Here is a 16,740-nt window from a genome sequence, read left to right as displayed (position 1 = left end):
GGGATACAAATAAAAGACAACGTGCCCATGGCTGATTAGCCCATTTAAAATCCCCACTCTTACCACTGCCACCATGCTTGCTACAAGTCAAAGAAGCCTCCCCCATCCTTGCCTAATATCCCCTGTCTACAGGAAGTATGTAATGACAGGAAGTCAGTGGGCTCCCGGGAAATGTAGTTCTTTTTTAGGTTAACAGATTTTTAATTTTACATGCCCCCCTGAGATCCATGGAAGATTAGTCTCTCCAATGGATTTTGTAAATATAACCAACTTTTAAATTACAAGAATTTGGGAATAAAAGGGAAAAGAACAAAACCAAGATTGCTAGGCACATTGACAAAAAAGCCAGTTAGAGGGAAGTCCCCTTCAGCATAAGAGTATATATACAAAACAAATGCATTCAACCCCACACAGTTGAAATCACCACATCCCAAATTTCACTCAGTATCTTCTGGTGCAGTGTGTAGTCTGTGGAGGCATCTTCATGGTGCCTTTTCCAAACAGTTCATTTTCTGGATTCGGAGAGGTAGCATGTTTCTTAACCTAAAATTACTCTCAAAAGAATTTAAACTTTGCATTTTAGAATAATTATATATTTCCCCCCTGAAGAGGGTATTGAAAACACAGAGATCACTTAGGGATGCATGGCTGAGTTATGAGGTATATGAATCAATTGGCAAGAGAAACCAAAAGCATCAAAAAAATCCAAATAAAAGAGAAAAGATAACTTTTGGATGAAATATAGACTATAAAAGTCTTATGTGAAAAAATTCTAAGTAAAGGAAAATAAACCTATAACAGGTTCTTGAATCAGGGCCCAATTAAAATAATTTCTATACCACAAGTCTGTAGGACAAATGCAATAATATTTTACTTACCCATTTGCAGCCAAGTCTACAAGAAGTTGCCATACTATAAGAGAGAAAAAAGAACTAGATTTTTTTTGTGATAGGAAAGTGTCATTCCCTTGTCTGATTTTACCTTCACTCTCAGGGATAGGAGGAGCCAGGATGATAGCCAAACTTCGGTACTTGTCTGTGAGTATTTCACAAAGAGTGTGGATACAAGGTCTCCTGTGTCTTAACATATGGCAAGCACTGCAACCTTGAGTCTCACCCTAGGTATGAGAACTTTCATATTTACTTAGAAGTCCATCAATCCTACCTGGATTGGTTTGGTCCTTTTTGACCTTGTGCTTCTTGGCACTATATAATGGCTATAATCAGACAAAATCATTAAGCAAAGTCCCATAATTTTTTTAAACAATCAATAGCATCTTTTTTATAGTCTAAAGCTTTTGGGTTATGCATTGACATTAGGGCAAATGTATTTTAAACTTATAATACTACAAAATAAAAAAAATTAAAGAAAATCTTCTCAATACTGGTGACATGTGCTTCAAATACAAAAAGAGAAAAAATAAAAGTAAAATACTATATTGCACATGTAAGGAAAAACAGTAAAAAAGTTTTTTAAAATCAAAAATATATAGTTTAAAATCATTGACACACAGTTTCAGCTAAGGAAAGGTAGACTACAAAGGTTTCTCACCCAAAAATGAGATCCATTTCCTCTTCAAACTTGGCCATGATCCACTGTTTACAAATTAACAGTTTTTATAAAGAATAATAATACAGCATGTAATGTACATTCAAGAAATATCAAAACCCCCAAAGTTATAATAGCCTATTTAATGACAATAGCAAACAAACCCACTATCATTAGGATTCACATGAGTCTGCTGTGTGACATTTAAAGCTAACAGATACTTATCACAAGTTTTTCAGATATAGAAATGTTTCAACCTTGCCTGAGATTTTTTTTTAATCTATTACTGCCATCATTACAAAAATGTGGCAGAGGAATCTAGAAAAAAAACAAACCTCTGTACTGTTAATGTTGGATCTAAAATGTCACCAAGAATCTATATGATTCTGGTGGAAGGGTATAGTAAGATGAAGAGTTACAAATGAGAGATGCTCCCTCTTGGAAGCCACCATCCAGAGGTACCATGCCCTGGGATCAACTTCCCAGCTCCTTTGGTATGAGACTGTTATGTCCCATCCATTCACATTTTTACAAATGTGGAAGGTGAGGATTATAATTGTACTTAACTTCAGCTACTAAAATGGGCCCTTTACCTCTTGTTACAAATAACTCAGAGGTAGGCAAAATGATCAATCAGTTATTTTTTTAAAAAATCTAAAAATCATGTCTGAAGACCCCTTAAAATCAATTTGAGATATTTAACTCATTAAATGCTTCAAAGATTATTAGCAAGGTTTTGTTCATCCATCATCTATTTGACAATTAGCAAAGCAAAATGGAAGGAAGACTGTTTATGGGCTTTTAAAATATTTTACAATATTTTGTTCAGTATAGTTATAGGGGAAAGGTAACAGAATATATCTAATAGTTAAAACACAGTAGATTAAACTGATTCAGTGTAACAAAATAGTATTGAATACATTTATATATGAACTTAAAAAAAACAAAATTAAATCTTACAACAATCAACAAAATTACAATAAAGTACAGAGACTTTCATAAAATAATGGAATCTGAAAAGGTTTAAAATCTTTACCTCTAGTCTCTTTAAAGTTTCTTTCTCTATCTGTTCAAATTCCTTTTGTCAGAGCTCTGTGTTTTCCCATAGTGAGGGAGAACATGGGTTTGGGGAAATCTCAAACTGGATGAATCTTAGAGACTGGGCATGCCCAAATGGCAAAGGGTTGTAGGGATATTAATTTCTCCCTTGAATCTCAGGCAAGATAATTGAAAGAATCAGTCATAGAAAGAAAAAAATATCCTAAAACTGGAAGCTGTTTTGAGATAGGTAATGCACTGCTCATTCATAGAATGCGCCTTGCTTGTATTTTGCTTCCTGTTTGGAAGAGTAACTTCCTTCTTCCCTTCCCCTTCCCCTGAGGTAAAATGCTAGGGAGCTGTTTATTTCCCCAGCCATTAGCTACCAGCAACCCAACAGGACCAGCAACAGTGTTGGGGTTGGGGTGGAGGTCAATTCAGGAGCAGGAGTAGAAGCAAGCCAGAGATCAGGAGGATTGCTGGGGGCCAGGGGCAGGAGCAGGAGCAGGCAGTATCAGCAACCGCAATGCCAGAGGTAGTAGTATGGAACACTGGTTTGGGCAGGTGGGTGAGAGAAACTGCTTATCTCTTCTTTGCCAAGAGTCCCAGCTAAAAATAGCCCAGCCAGTAGGAAGAGCAACTGGGCAAAAAGTAGGGGAAGAAAAAGAGAGCAACTCCAAAGAGAGTTGGGAGTTCTCTTGGAGGTTGCGAGGGTGGGTGAAAAGCCTTGGCAGGAGAAACGTGGCTTAAAAAAAAAAAATTTATCTGGTCTATCTTAAAAGAAAATGAGAAGTTCTTCTCTGACTAGTGGTTGCCAAAAATGTAAAAGTTAAAATTAATCTCAATAATAAAAAATGTTATATTTTAAAGGATTTATTAATGATCATTAGAAGTAAAGGAACAAAAGGTATACAAATAAAAGACAACATGCCCATGGCTTATTAACCCATTTAAAATTCTCAATCTTATCACTGCCACCACGCTCTGCTACAAGCCAAAGAAGCCGGGACCCATCAATATCCCCTGTCTACAGGAAGTAAGTAATGACAGGAAGTCAGTGGGTTCCCGGGAAATGTAGTTCTTTTTTAGGGTAACAGATTTTCAATTATACAATAAGAAATTCTCCCATCTTACTAATGGCACCCCTAATATCAATAAGTAAAACTTCCAGGTGAGGCAAAGGGGATTTTTCTCCATCTTAGATCTCTGTTGAATTTGTAGCATTTGGGGATACATCAAACAAAGATCACACATAACCAGATACAAACTTGAACCTGATTTCTTGAGACTGACAACTTCAAACTAAGCCTGCTTAATAAGATAGACAGGGAATCCTGATGTTCACATGGGTCATTAGCTCAGGCTGGCATTTCTGTATTCCCAACCCAAGATCTACTTCAAATACAACATACCCTTTTTTCACTCCTGCCCATCTCCGTCTTGGGTATGGAATATAGAAATGCCAGCCTGAGCTAATGACCCATGTAAACAATATCCCCAGGAAAATGGGGGGGGGGGGGGGGGGAGGAGGAAACGGTATTGTCATTTAATATCCCTCCACCTTTATTAATAAAAAAAACAGTACTAACTTGTGAATGTTTGCCACATCCATGGTAATCTACTTCTGAAGAAAATTGTATGGCTGCATTTTCAGTTTTGATTCAATTCAACAAATATTATTAAGTGCCTGTTTTCTTTGCAAGACACTGAGAAAATGGAGACAAAACAACCAGCAGTTCCTGATCTCCAAATGAATGCATTCTACTAAGAAAACAACACATCTACAGATCATTTGATGCATGATCATTTGAGGAAGGAGAAGTTAGGAAAAAGCTTCCTGATCTGTGAGCTAAGTCCTCAAGGAAGCTAGAGATTCTACAAAGTTAGAAAGGAATTCATTCTAGAAATGGAATATAAGCTATGGAGAAATATGCTCATACCATAAGTATTGACATTTCAAAAACAAACATTTTAATATTTTGATTTTGAATATTGCAATATTTTAATAAAATACTAGAATTCAAGTCTAATAGAATATTTCCTGCTCACCAAGCAACCATTACACCAAAGTGCAATGATAATAAGTTATTCTTAATCATTAAAGGCTATAAAAGAGTATAAGGGGGAAGCTGGGTGGCTCAGTGGATTGAGAGCCAGGCCTAGAGACAGAAGGTCCTGGGTTCAAACCTGTTCTCAGATACTTCCTAGCTGTGTGACTCTGGGCAAGTCACTTAACCCCCTTTGCCTTGCCCTTACCACTCTTCTGCCTTGGAACCCATATACTGTATTGTTTCTAAGATGGAAGGTAAAAGTTTTTTTTTTTTAAGGGTGTATCTAAATATGAATTTGGTGATTTTTTTTCTGACAAACCCATGAAATTAGATAGTACAAGTAATTTTAATCCTCATTTTACAGAATGGTCAATAAGTGGGAAAGCCAGCATTTGAACAACCAGGCTTCTGACATCAGGACCACTGCTTTTTCTATTACACTAAACTGCCTCTAACTCTCTTCATCCAGGTTAAAGACTATCTGAGGCCATGAGGGAGAAGAATATAGTATATGTTCATTCATTCCACAAATACTTAGTAGGTACCTACTGTGTAGTGTTCTAGGCATTGGAGAAAATACAGATTTTAACAATAGAGTCTTCTGCTTCAGAGAAAGCTAAGAAAAATACATAGATTAATTACCATTGACAGTATTAGAGACAAGGGCACTTGATTGATTTTTTTCTACTAGATGAAGGAATATGAAAGAAAAACTTTAGTACTTTGTATTTGGGGCACAAACTTGCCAGAGATAAAATTGTTAATTTAATTTTAAGCCTTTTTTTTTGCTTAGAGAGAAAAATTCAAAAGGAGTTTCCCTAGGCATTCATTCATAAATCTTGATGAAATACACTATTTTCATGAATGACAAAAATCCATAAGAATCCCTCTATACATGCTCCTAAGGAGTCTACTTTCTAGATGGTTAAAAATGCTGTAAAGCAAGGTGCTTCTGCTAACTGAATTAATTTTAGATATTTTTTCTTCCCATTATTATCATTACCCTAATCATTTTTGGGGAAAGGAGTCTTTCCTGAGTTGATTATGGGCCCTTCTATTTAGAAACTGGTTAGGTCAGGGTAGCTAAGTGGCTCAGTGGATAGAGAGTCAGGCCTGGAGATAGAAGGCCCTGGGTTCAACTCTAGCCTCGGACAGATACTTTCTAACTGTGTGACCCTAGGCAAGTCACATAACCCCTTTACTATCCCTTGCCTCTCTTCTGCCTTGCAATAGATAGTATTGATTCTAAGACAGAAGGTAAAAGCTTAAACAACAACAATGAAAGAAACTGGTTAGGTCTTTGATAATGGGTTGTTTTTTAATTTCAGTACAGATGCTATTCCAGAATTGATAGTTAAAGATTGATAATGATACCTCATTAAGAATAGGCTAAATACAAAAGCCAAAGTTATTTATATTGCTTTGCAATGTAGTGTGGCCTAAAGAAAGACTTGGGAAGTGTAAAAGATAAGAATACTGGGAATAAACTTCTATGCAAAACAGAATTTATCATAAATGTGCATTTAACAAAAATCTATGATCTGCAGACTTCCCAGTAGCCTGAGAGAGCCTTTGAAGTGACCCAGTATTTAAACAGAGCCAGATTACACAAATTCATTGGGGGGTGGGGTTCTGCCAACTAAAGGTCCTTTGTTTATTGCAAAGGTCCCATGGAGACAGAGCACCTCTTGATAAAATGTCCACCAGGTGGAGTCTTTCTTGCCAAGAAGGTCATTTTCCTTTGGAATAGGGGCCAGTAGAGTTTTTCTTGTGAAGATCAGGTCTTCCCTTAGGGGCAGAGACCTTCTTGCCAAAAAAGTCTGCCAAGTGGGTTTTCTTGGCAAGAAGGTGAGGTTTTGTCATATCTCTTTTCTATAAAGTAGATTATGTAGCCCTCTGTTCCATATATGGTGATTATGAAGATAGCCAAGGTTATTCTGTAGCTTCAGAGCCAAATGAGATAACAGCCTCAGAAACATCTGGATACATTCCAAGACACGAAAGGCATGCACAAATTTTCCTTGGCAAAGATATCTACAAGGAATTATACTATTGATTACCGGTTCTCATACATATTTACTCTATCCATTAATAATTGGAATCATTCCTTATTATGAAATCTATTATGATTACAATTTATCAAAATACTGATTATCATTATCTAATAGGATTCCATGTAGAGAATACAGTTATACAGATATAAAACAATGAATGTAAATTGAAATTGCTTAATTAGGTTATCTTTTACAGAAGTCAGAAGGGGGGAAAAGAGATGGGCTTAGTATATTTCCATAAGAAATCAATCAGTCAGCATTTATTTGTTAAGCCAATACCTGCTATTTGTGGAGGACTATGCTAAATCCTGGGGATACAACAAAAGGCAAAAAAAGAAACCAGTCCCTGCTCCCAAGAAACTCACAGTCTAATGGAAGAAGCCACATGCAAAGATATACAAAAGAGATATATACAGGATAAATTTGGTCTTGTCTTAGAGAATAGGCACTAAGATTGAGAACAGCAAAAGGATTTTGCGGAAATTCAGCCGACTCAAGGATGCCTGAGAAGCCAGGAGGCCGAAGAGGGAGAAAATTGTGGGGAGAGCAGAGAAAAATGCTTAGAATTATAAGATGGAATGTCCTGTTCAAGGAACAATAAGGAATCCAGTGTTTCTAAGGCCACAGAGTACACAGAGGGGAGTAAGGTGTAATCTAAGAAGGAATTGTTACATGAATAAAATGTTCTTTGGAAAATATTAGTGTGTAGCCCTCTAAAAGAAAACAGATCTTTAAAGAAATGCTTATTGGTGACTTCTAAAGAGTAGTAGAAGCAATGTACTTTTATGCAGTAGACATTTTTCTTCCTAAATATCTGTTCTGCTGTTTAATTTACTTCATTGTTTTCTGTCTGTAAAAGATCAGGTTGTGGTTCATGATTTTTCGGTGGAAAATGCTGTGAACTGAGAATTGACTTTATAGTTTGAAAAAAAAAATCTTACAATTCCCTGAGTAGATAATCTCTGATGCATTCTTAGTGACACATAGAGAAAAATCAAACAAGATGAAAATGCATATAGAAGTTGTTGTATCTGTAACTGATTTGTGAAGTCAGTCATACAAGAGAGAATGATTGAGGAGGGAAAATCTGAAGTAGTTCAGAAATCCAAACAACCTGAACAGAAAGACAGCCCTCTTCCTACAGCATCTGAATGAAGTTCAAAGAATTTCAAGTTTCAAATTTTTCTCAAGAACTTACATTTAGTTGAATTGCCTCTATGGAGATTTTGTAAACAAGTCAGTTGATTAGAGGTAGGCTAATGAAATGAGGGAGCAAAAAGGCTAGGACTCTGGAGACCTCAACTCCTACCCAGTTATTTGAACTTGAGCTGTGTGCTTCAGGCCTGGCTCTCCATCCATGGAGATACCTAGGTACCCCCCAAAACTTCCTTTTATACCTTCTCAGGGAGAATTGACACCTTCACAGGAAGGATTCACACAGAGGAGTGAATCAGCTTATAGCTAATAGCAAGGATATGTAAAAATTGATGTAAATTCGACTTTGGATAAGGGAGGGGATTATGACTAGAGATAGAGATCACTGAAAGCAAAATAAATAAGTCTAATTACATGAAATAAAATAAGCTTTTGCACAAACAAAACTAATGAAGCCAAAATTAGAAAGAAAACAGGAAACTAGTGAAAAATTTTGCAGCAAATTTCTCTGGTAAAAGCCTAATTTCTCAAACATGTAGGAAATCAAGTGAAATTTATAGAAATGAGAGCTATTCCCCAGTTGATAAATGGTCAAAAGACATGAACAAGCAGTTTTCAGAAGAAGAAATGAAAGCTAGATGGCCCAATGGATTGAGAGTGAGGACCAAAGGTAAGAAAGTCTGCATTCAAATCTGGCCTCAGATAATTCTTAGCTGTGTGACCTTAGGCAATTCACTTAATCTCCAATTGACTAGACCTTGCCACTTTACTGCCTTGCAATGTTTTGTTTTTGTTGTTGTTTTACATTTTAAGTGAGTTCTCAGCCCTGAGAAGGAAGGACCATACTCTTGTAATTAGGCACAAGCTGGTTCACACCTTTGTGGAATCCTCCCTGAGAAGGTGTGAATCAGGAGGAGAAGCCCCTGACTAAATAACTCCCTCCGGAGGACTACCTTATCAAAGCCCAAAGAATCAAAATTGGCAAAACTATTGGAAACCATGAATGAGACCCAAAGGGAAACTTTGAAGGCTCCGCATGTTGAAAAACACCCATTGCCCCAGCCCAACCAGGCCAACCCTCCTCAAAAGAAGAAAGCCATGCATATGGACCCTATTGAAGATCTCATCTGCAGCCAATGTCCATGCCAACCTCTTCCCCCTTGCCCTCCACCCAAAAAACAGAAGATATCTACACATCCAGTATAGCCTCCCCAAGTCCCTCTGGAAAGGACTGAGAAGACTTCTGTGAAGCCCAAAGACAAAGATATTCAAAAGACTCTGCTGCCTTCAGTCCAGTTAGCTTAGAGAGAACCTGAAGCATCCAAAAAACAGAAGATATCTCCACATCCAGTACAACCTCCCCAGGTCCCTTTGGAAAGGACTGAGAAGACTCCTGTGAAGCCCAAGACAAAGATATTCAAAAGACTCTGCTACCTCCAGTCCAGTTAGCTCAGAATGAACTTGAAGCTTCCCAACAACCCCTGCATAAAGACTGTAGTCTTCAAAATTGGATCGAGAAGAAATACAGAAGTTTAACACAGCCTTGCCAGAAAGAATCAGACTTCATGGCCCAGACTCAAAAATCAGTGATCTCTCCACCCAAGGGAGGCTCAATTCCTACCTATCTCCTGTCCCATCCTTCCAAGGGGTCTCAGGATCCCAAAACCTCTTCAAAGCCATGGTTGCATGATTCATCTGGCCATCAGTTCAAAATGCCTAGAAATTGTCTGTTCTGAAATGACCAGGAATTGGCCCAGGAGCCCACAGCTGCTTCCCAGCTCAGGATTACTCAGGATGTTCTGGGCAGAACACTCCACAGACAACAGTTATTGGATAAGGACATACAACCAGTCCTCCCACAGAAGTCAAGTTCAGAGATACCCCACATTCCTTCTCAGGACAGAATTCTGAAGGACCTGCCCCCAAACTATCAATGCAGTATTCTATATGAGGATCTCCAAGTTTCTGACACAGATGAAGAAGAGAAAGATGTGGAGAATTAATGAAGAAACACAAAGAGATAAGATTTTGTCATCTTGTGATATGGGAATGTCAGGACTTTTGCAGGTGGAAAGGAGATAAGATGATGAAATTTTGGTCCTGCTAATGTGTTTGAAAAATAATTTTATTTGGGATCACAGAACATGACCTGGATCTTCCATATATATGGCCTTGAGTCATTCAACCACTTTGATCTTTGGTTTCCCTGTCCATCTCTAAGAGCAAAGCATTGAGCAAGATGATCTCTAAGACTTTTCAAACTCTAGACCTGATGATCTTTGAACCAGAGGAATGGAGGAAGGGATAGAGATAAGACAGCAACAGCCCTGGAGTACTTCCTATAGGAGGGGGTGCCTAGGTTCACTTATATCTCTTCTTGTGTTTTTTATAAGCTATATCCAATCTGTGATTCTCTGCCCATATTCCTCCCCTTGCCAGAGACCAGCATTTCCATCAGAGAGATTATAAGCTGGGTTACCAGGAAGATGACCAAGGCCAAGTCTATAACTTAGGAAAACCATGGAGAGAACTGCAAAGGAGAAGACACCTCTGCCTGTCTCCTCTTCACTGCCTGGCCTCTAAACCCCATTCTCAATGTCATAGTTTTATAGAGTTTTGTTGGAGAATACATCTTGTAAGCAGGAAATGGAAACCAGAAGAGGATATGACTAGTTCCAAAGCCAAGACAACAGATGGTCCCTTCTTATTCTGATTCTTACTCATCCAGGGGATGAGTTCATTCTACTCAGTTAAAGTATATACAAATACTGATTGAGCCCTTACCCTGTCTTTGGTTGTTCCCTCAAGATGAACCTACACCAGTATAGTCATATGAAAAAATGCCTCAGATCACAATTGATTAGAGAAATGCAAATTAAAACACCTTTGAGATACCACCTCACATCTGCCAGATTGACTAAATATGACCAAAAAGGAAAATAATAAATGTTGGAGGGGATTTTGGAAATTTGGGACATGAATTACACTTGTTGGTAGAACTATGAACTAATACAACCATTCCAGAGAGCAATATTCAAGGCTCAGAATGGACAAATAAGCTGTGATATATGGTTGTAATGAAATACTATTGAGCCACAAGGAACAATGAACAGGGTGAATTCAGAAAAACCTGGAAAGATGTATATGAACTAATGCAAAGTGAAATGAACAGAACCAGGAGAACAATGTATACAATAACAGATATATTATGATATACTGTGTACTAAATAAACCATTATCAGAAAAGCAAATCTCAAAGATAACCACAAAGGACTCAGGATGAAAATGCTATCTATAACTAAAGAAAGAACTATTGGAATCTTAGTAGAGATCAAAATATGCCATCTTCCACTATATATCCTTCATGATATTTCTGTTGCATGTGTAATATGTTAGTTCTATCATGAGGTGAGCTATATGAAAATATGTATAACATGAAAGTATAGATATAACCTAAAAGAAACTATTCATCATCTCAGGGAGGAGGAAGGAAAAGAGAATTTTTAAATTAAAAGATGTCAAAAAATAGTAGTCAGAAATTGAAAATCTGTTACCCTAAAAAAGAACTTGTGACAAATATCTATTAGCTTCTAAGGGTTTTTTTTAATATCATACAGCAGACTCATGTGAATCCTAATGATAGTGGATTTGTTTGCTATTGTCATTAAATAGGCTATTATAACTTTGGGGGTTTTGATATTTCTTGAATGCGTATTACCTGTTGTACTACTGTTCTTTATAAAAACTGTTACTTTGTGAAAATCATTTGCACTCACAGTGGATCATGGCCAAGTTTAAAAGGAAAATGGATCTCATTTTTGGGGTGAAAAATCTTTGTATTCTACCTTTTGTTAGCTGACATTGTGTCAATGATTGTAAGCTATGTATTTTTTATTTTTAAAAACTTTTTTATAATTGATTTTGCTTACATGTGCAATATACTATTTCAGTTTTATTTTTTCTCTCCTTTTTGTATTTGAAGCACATGTCACCAGTATTGAGAAGATTTTCTTTAACTTTTTTGCTCTTGCAGTAATATAAGTTTAAAATACATTTGCCCTAATGTCAGTGCATACCCAAAAAGCTTTAGACTATAAAAATGATGCCGTTGATAATTTTTTTTTAAAAATGGGACTTTGCTTAATGATTCTGTTTGATTCCAGGAGAAGGGAATACAAAAAGAACAATTGCACAGTTCCAAAGAAGCACGAAGCTACTTACATAGTGCCAATCGAGCACAAGGTCAAAGAGACCAAACCAATCCTATGTGGATTGATGATATTCTGGGCAAAGAGCACAAAGACTTGATCCTGTGTGGGACTCAAGGTTGTGGCTGTTTAACATGTGTTAAATGCAGGACTTCCTTGTACCACATACTGTATATCAAGTATATAACATCAATTATTCTGGCTCCATTCTGGCTCCCATAAATCTAGTCCCTTTTCTATCTTTCATAGTGTGGCAAACTTTCTGTAGTCCTGGCTACTGATTGGCTAAGCATATAATTGCTTAAATCACTTTAATTGGGCCATGATTCAAGGACCTGTTATAGGTTTATTTTTCCTTTACTTAGAATTTTTACACACAAGACTTTGATAGTCTATATTTCATCCACAAATTTTTTTCTCTTTTATTTGGATTTTTTTATGTTATTGATTTCTCTTACCAATTGATTCATATACCTCATAACTCAGCTATGCATTCCTAAGTGATCCCTGTGTTTTTCAATACTCTCTTTAGGGTGTGGCAAAGTTTAAATTCTTTTTGAGAATAATTTTAGGATAAGAAACTACCTCTCCAAATCCAGAAAATGAACTGTTTGGAGAAGGCACCCTTAAGATGCCTGCACAGACCACATACTGCACCAGAAGATCCAGAGTGAACTTTGGGATGTGGTGATTTGAACTATGTGGGGTTGAATGCATTTGTTTTGTATGTATACTCTTATGCCAAAGGGGACTGCCCCCTAATTGACTTTTTGTCAATATGCCAGCAATTTTTTTTGTTCTTTTCCCTTTTATCACCAAATTACTGTAATTTAAAAGTTGATTATGTTAAATGATCATTTGGGGAGACTAGTCTCCCAATCATCATCAAGGGGGAAAGTATAATTGAAAATCTGTTACCCTAAGAAAAAACTACATTTCCCGGGAACCCACTCACTTCCTGTCATTACGTACTTCCTATAGACAGGGAATAAATATTCAGTAGGTGGTCCTGCTCATGCTCTTTGGTTTGCTGGCAAGGAAGGTGATGGTAAGCATAGAAGATTTAAACAGGCTAATTAGCCATGGGCACATGGTTTTTTATTTTGTATCCCTTTTATTCCTTTCTTTCTAATGATCATTAATAAATCTCTTAAAATGGAATATTTTTATTTTTGAGATCAAATTTTAATTTTTACAATACTAAAGAGATCTTGTAGAACAGTGATGGTGAACTTTTTAGAGATGGCGTGCCAGGCCCTGCCCTTACCCCATCCCTTCCAGTGTTAGTGAACCTTTTCCAAGTTCAAGTGCCCAGCAAGCAAATTCAAACTCTTTGTGAGCCCCCTCATTGCCAGAGAGCTGAGGGAGGAATTGCTTCTTTGGGTGGCTGAACAGAGGGATAGAGGATACAAAAAAAATGTCTTCAGGTTCTGGGAAGAGAGGGAACAAAGCAGGTCCCCATGTGCTAGCTCTGCATATGTGCCATGTCTTCACCAATGCTGCTCTAGATTGAATGTCATGTTAGCCCCCTCACCAAAGACTGAGTGTCACACCCCACCCTCCTTGCCCCAGATAGGGGAGGAAGGAAGCCCTCCCCATTGGGCTTCTGGGCAGAAGGGCGGGTGATGAGAGGTGCCTGAGCATTCTATTCCCTCCCTGTCAGCTACCCACTTTACCTAACTCTGTTCACTCCCATTAGGTTGCTGGGCAGAGGGGTGGGCAATGTGAAAAAAATGTCATCAGGCAAAGAGGGGAACAGCTTTGCCTGGGTCCCTCTTCCTTTCTAGTAACAAACTCTGAGGAGGGAGGGGGCGGAATTAATAGAGAGGGTGGTCCATGTGGCCATAGAGGGCACTCTGTGCCATCTTTGGCACCCATGCCATAGGTTCACTATCACTGTTCTAGAAGTCCTTCGAACAGGGAAAGTGTACCACTTGATACAATACTTCATGAGTCTGAAGACATGACCCTTTGGTTTCTCTTAAGTTTAAAGTGTAAATAAAATGTTTTCTATTTTTGAAAATTAAAAGTTAAAAGTTCTTTTCAAATATGTGATCATGTGGGTTTTTTTTTTTCCATCACATCCAATTCTTTGTGACCCTTTTCAAATAGAGTATTACTGACAGCTTCCGGAAACTTGGAATTGTTCTTTGATTGTCACTGTTTTTAATATATAGCCTTTCTTGTTTTGCCTTTTTTTTTAAGCCATACTGTCATTATCTTGTCTGTTTTAAAAAGTAACTCTGGGAAAGCAGAGAGTGTGTCTTTGAGTAGTCGGTCTGTATCCAAGTATCTTGCATAACACGTTGTGATGAGAAGGGAGATTTTAATAAAACAGACATTACATTATAAATTGTATTTTCAACTAGGTTTCCCCAACACACAATCGTCCTGTGGGCATAGGAGAGCAGAGACAACAGACTCATTCAGTCCTGTCTTCACCTCCCAGAGGAGCAGTGAGCTTAAGGTATGTGTACTGACTGCAGAGCAGCAAGTCCAGTTCCATGGGAGCTGAATATCAATTAGAAAAAATAACAGGGGAAGGGAACTGCTAGGTGGTTAAGTGGATGGAGAGCCAGACCTAGAAACCGATGGTCCTGAGTTCAAATCTGACCTCAGACACTTCCAAGCTATAGGACCTTAGGCAAATCACTTAAATCCCATTGCCTAGCCCTTACTGTTCTTCTGCCTTAGAACCAATACACAGAATTGATTCTAAGGCAGAAGGTAAGGGTTTAAAAAAAAAAGAATGAAAGAAAGAAAGAAATATAGCAGGGGAACAGAGAAATAAGAAACAGAATCTTCATTAAAACTGACCTCTGGAATAATGAGCTAACTAAAATCCTCCTTCCTTTAGTCCCACTTTATTGCATTCATAAGTCACAAAACCCAGAGTTTTCAATTGGAAGGTGATGGTGAATAGTGGTGAAATTTGTATAATGTTTGTTTTATTGAGGAATAGGTAAATGCATTTATTGGGTTTGGGGCTCTATAATTATATAAATTCAAGGATCAGATTTTTACTTTAACCTATAATAATTCAGAGTTATGTGCTTACACTAAGTCAACTTAAATCCAGGCTTCATTAGTTGAGTTTTACATCAACTGAGACTGTAGATTTTCTTAACAAATCAAAGAATTGCCTTACTGAAAGAGCCATAATTAAGAATTTTTATACTTGGAGCAGAGAGTAGTAAAAGGTGAAGTGGGATGTGGAGGGGGCCAGGAAGTGCTCTGAGAGATGACTAAGGGGGGTTCAGAACCCACCATAGGGACCTTAGAAACAACCAAGATCCATAGTGACCAGTATAATTATAACAACACTGAGACACCCTAGACCAGCATTGGTAAAGATTTTCAAGTTCACGTTCCCAGAGAGCAAATTCAAGCTGTCTGTGAGTGCACCCTTCCCCCCCCCCCCCATTACTGGAGAGAACTGAGGAAGTACTTGCTTTGGTCAGCTGGAGAGAGAGGCAGGACATGCAAGAAATGTACTCAGTTGCTTGGAAGAGGGAGAACAGAGCAGCTCTCCCATGCTGGGGATAGTACACATGCCAATAATTTGCCAATGCCCGTAGACCCTTGGCTTTTATGGTCTGTGATAAAAAGATCAGAACTAAGAAAGAGGAAATTATTTTCTTGTACTCAGCCTCCCATAGGGCATGTTCTAATCATTTCATTCCCCACCCTTATCACCACTTCCAATGCCTCATGCCCACCAAGGCAACATGGAACCCTTGTTATGACCTCATCATGGTGGGCTAATACCCAGACCCCAATTTTGCAGTTTCGTCCCTCATGTGTCTCAGATGATTGATTTATATTGATAGGCACTTGTGGAAAGTGATCTGTCAGCTTCATGATTCAGATTCCTCTGGTATCATCTTACTAAAAAAGAAGCTTAAAATGTAAACACTAGATAGAGTCATAAAAGCATAGACAAATTTATTTGAGCAATTGGAAGAAGCTATATGATGCTGCAGTATAGCATTCTAATGAAGGAAAGTGTAACAAACATCTTTATAGAACAGGACTCTGAAAGAGAATCAAGGGAGAGAAATAAATCATCTAAGGGAATAGATCGATGGTAAAACAAATTGTGATGTATGAATGTCACCGTGGACATTATAATGGAATATTATTATACCATAAGCAGATGATTTCTGAGAATCCTGGGATTTATAAACTGATGCACAGTGAAGCTAGCAGAACTAGAACATTGATACAATGACAACAACATTGTCGAGAAAATTTCCTCTGAAAAACTTAAGAGCTGCTCAATGTAATAACCAGCTATTTCATGAGAACCTATAATGATCTATGATTTCATGCTCCCCACCTCCTGATATAGAAATTATGTTCTCCAAGTAAAACAAGACACATCTTGGATATGGCTAATGTGTAGATTTGTTTGCCTTGCCAGTGCTTATGTTTTAGAAGAAGCCCCCCCCCCCTCTGTTTTTTATCATGAGTAGGGAAAAGAGGGATAGCAATGCCAAAGGTGGGGGGGTCATTAAAATATTTTTAAATTCACAAATGAGAACAGAGGGAATTTCAGAAAGATACACCAAAAAGCAAGGTAGTTTTGAAATGAACATGCAGAGTTTATTATACTTTTTAAAACGCAAATGGTTTTTAAAAAAGTGAATGGTAGGAAATAGAGATATTCACAGTTTCATATATGAT

General features: G+C 37.6%; 1 protein-coding gene across 2 annotated transcripts in view; it reads left to right on the top strand.

Annotated features, from left to right (window-relative positions):
- The window catches only part of ZNF704 (zinc finger protein 704), a 374,748-nt gene that overhangs the window by 342,351 nt on the left and 15,657 nt on the right, over positions 1–16,740 (top strand). For both annotated transcript variants that reach the window (XM_001377311.5, XM_007486910.3), the window contains one exon: positions 14,424–14,521. In XM_001377311.5, coding sequence (XP_001377348.4) covers positions 14,424–14,521 — 98 coding nt within the window. The remainder of the gene's footprint in view (positions 1–14,423; positions 14,522–16,740) is intronic.

Source organism: Monodelphis domestica, chromosome 3 (genome assembly GCF_027887165.1).
Source record: "Monodelphis domestica isolate mMonDom1 chromosome 3, mMonDom1.pri, whole genome shotgun sequence".
NCBI lineage: Eukaryota > Metazoa > Chordata > Mammalia > Didelphimorphia > Didelphidae > Monodelphis > Monodelphis domestica.
Note: the sequence above shows the minus strand (reverse complement) of the source record. Positions and strands in the feature narration are given on the sequence as shown.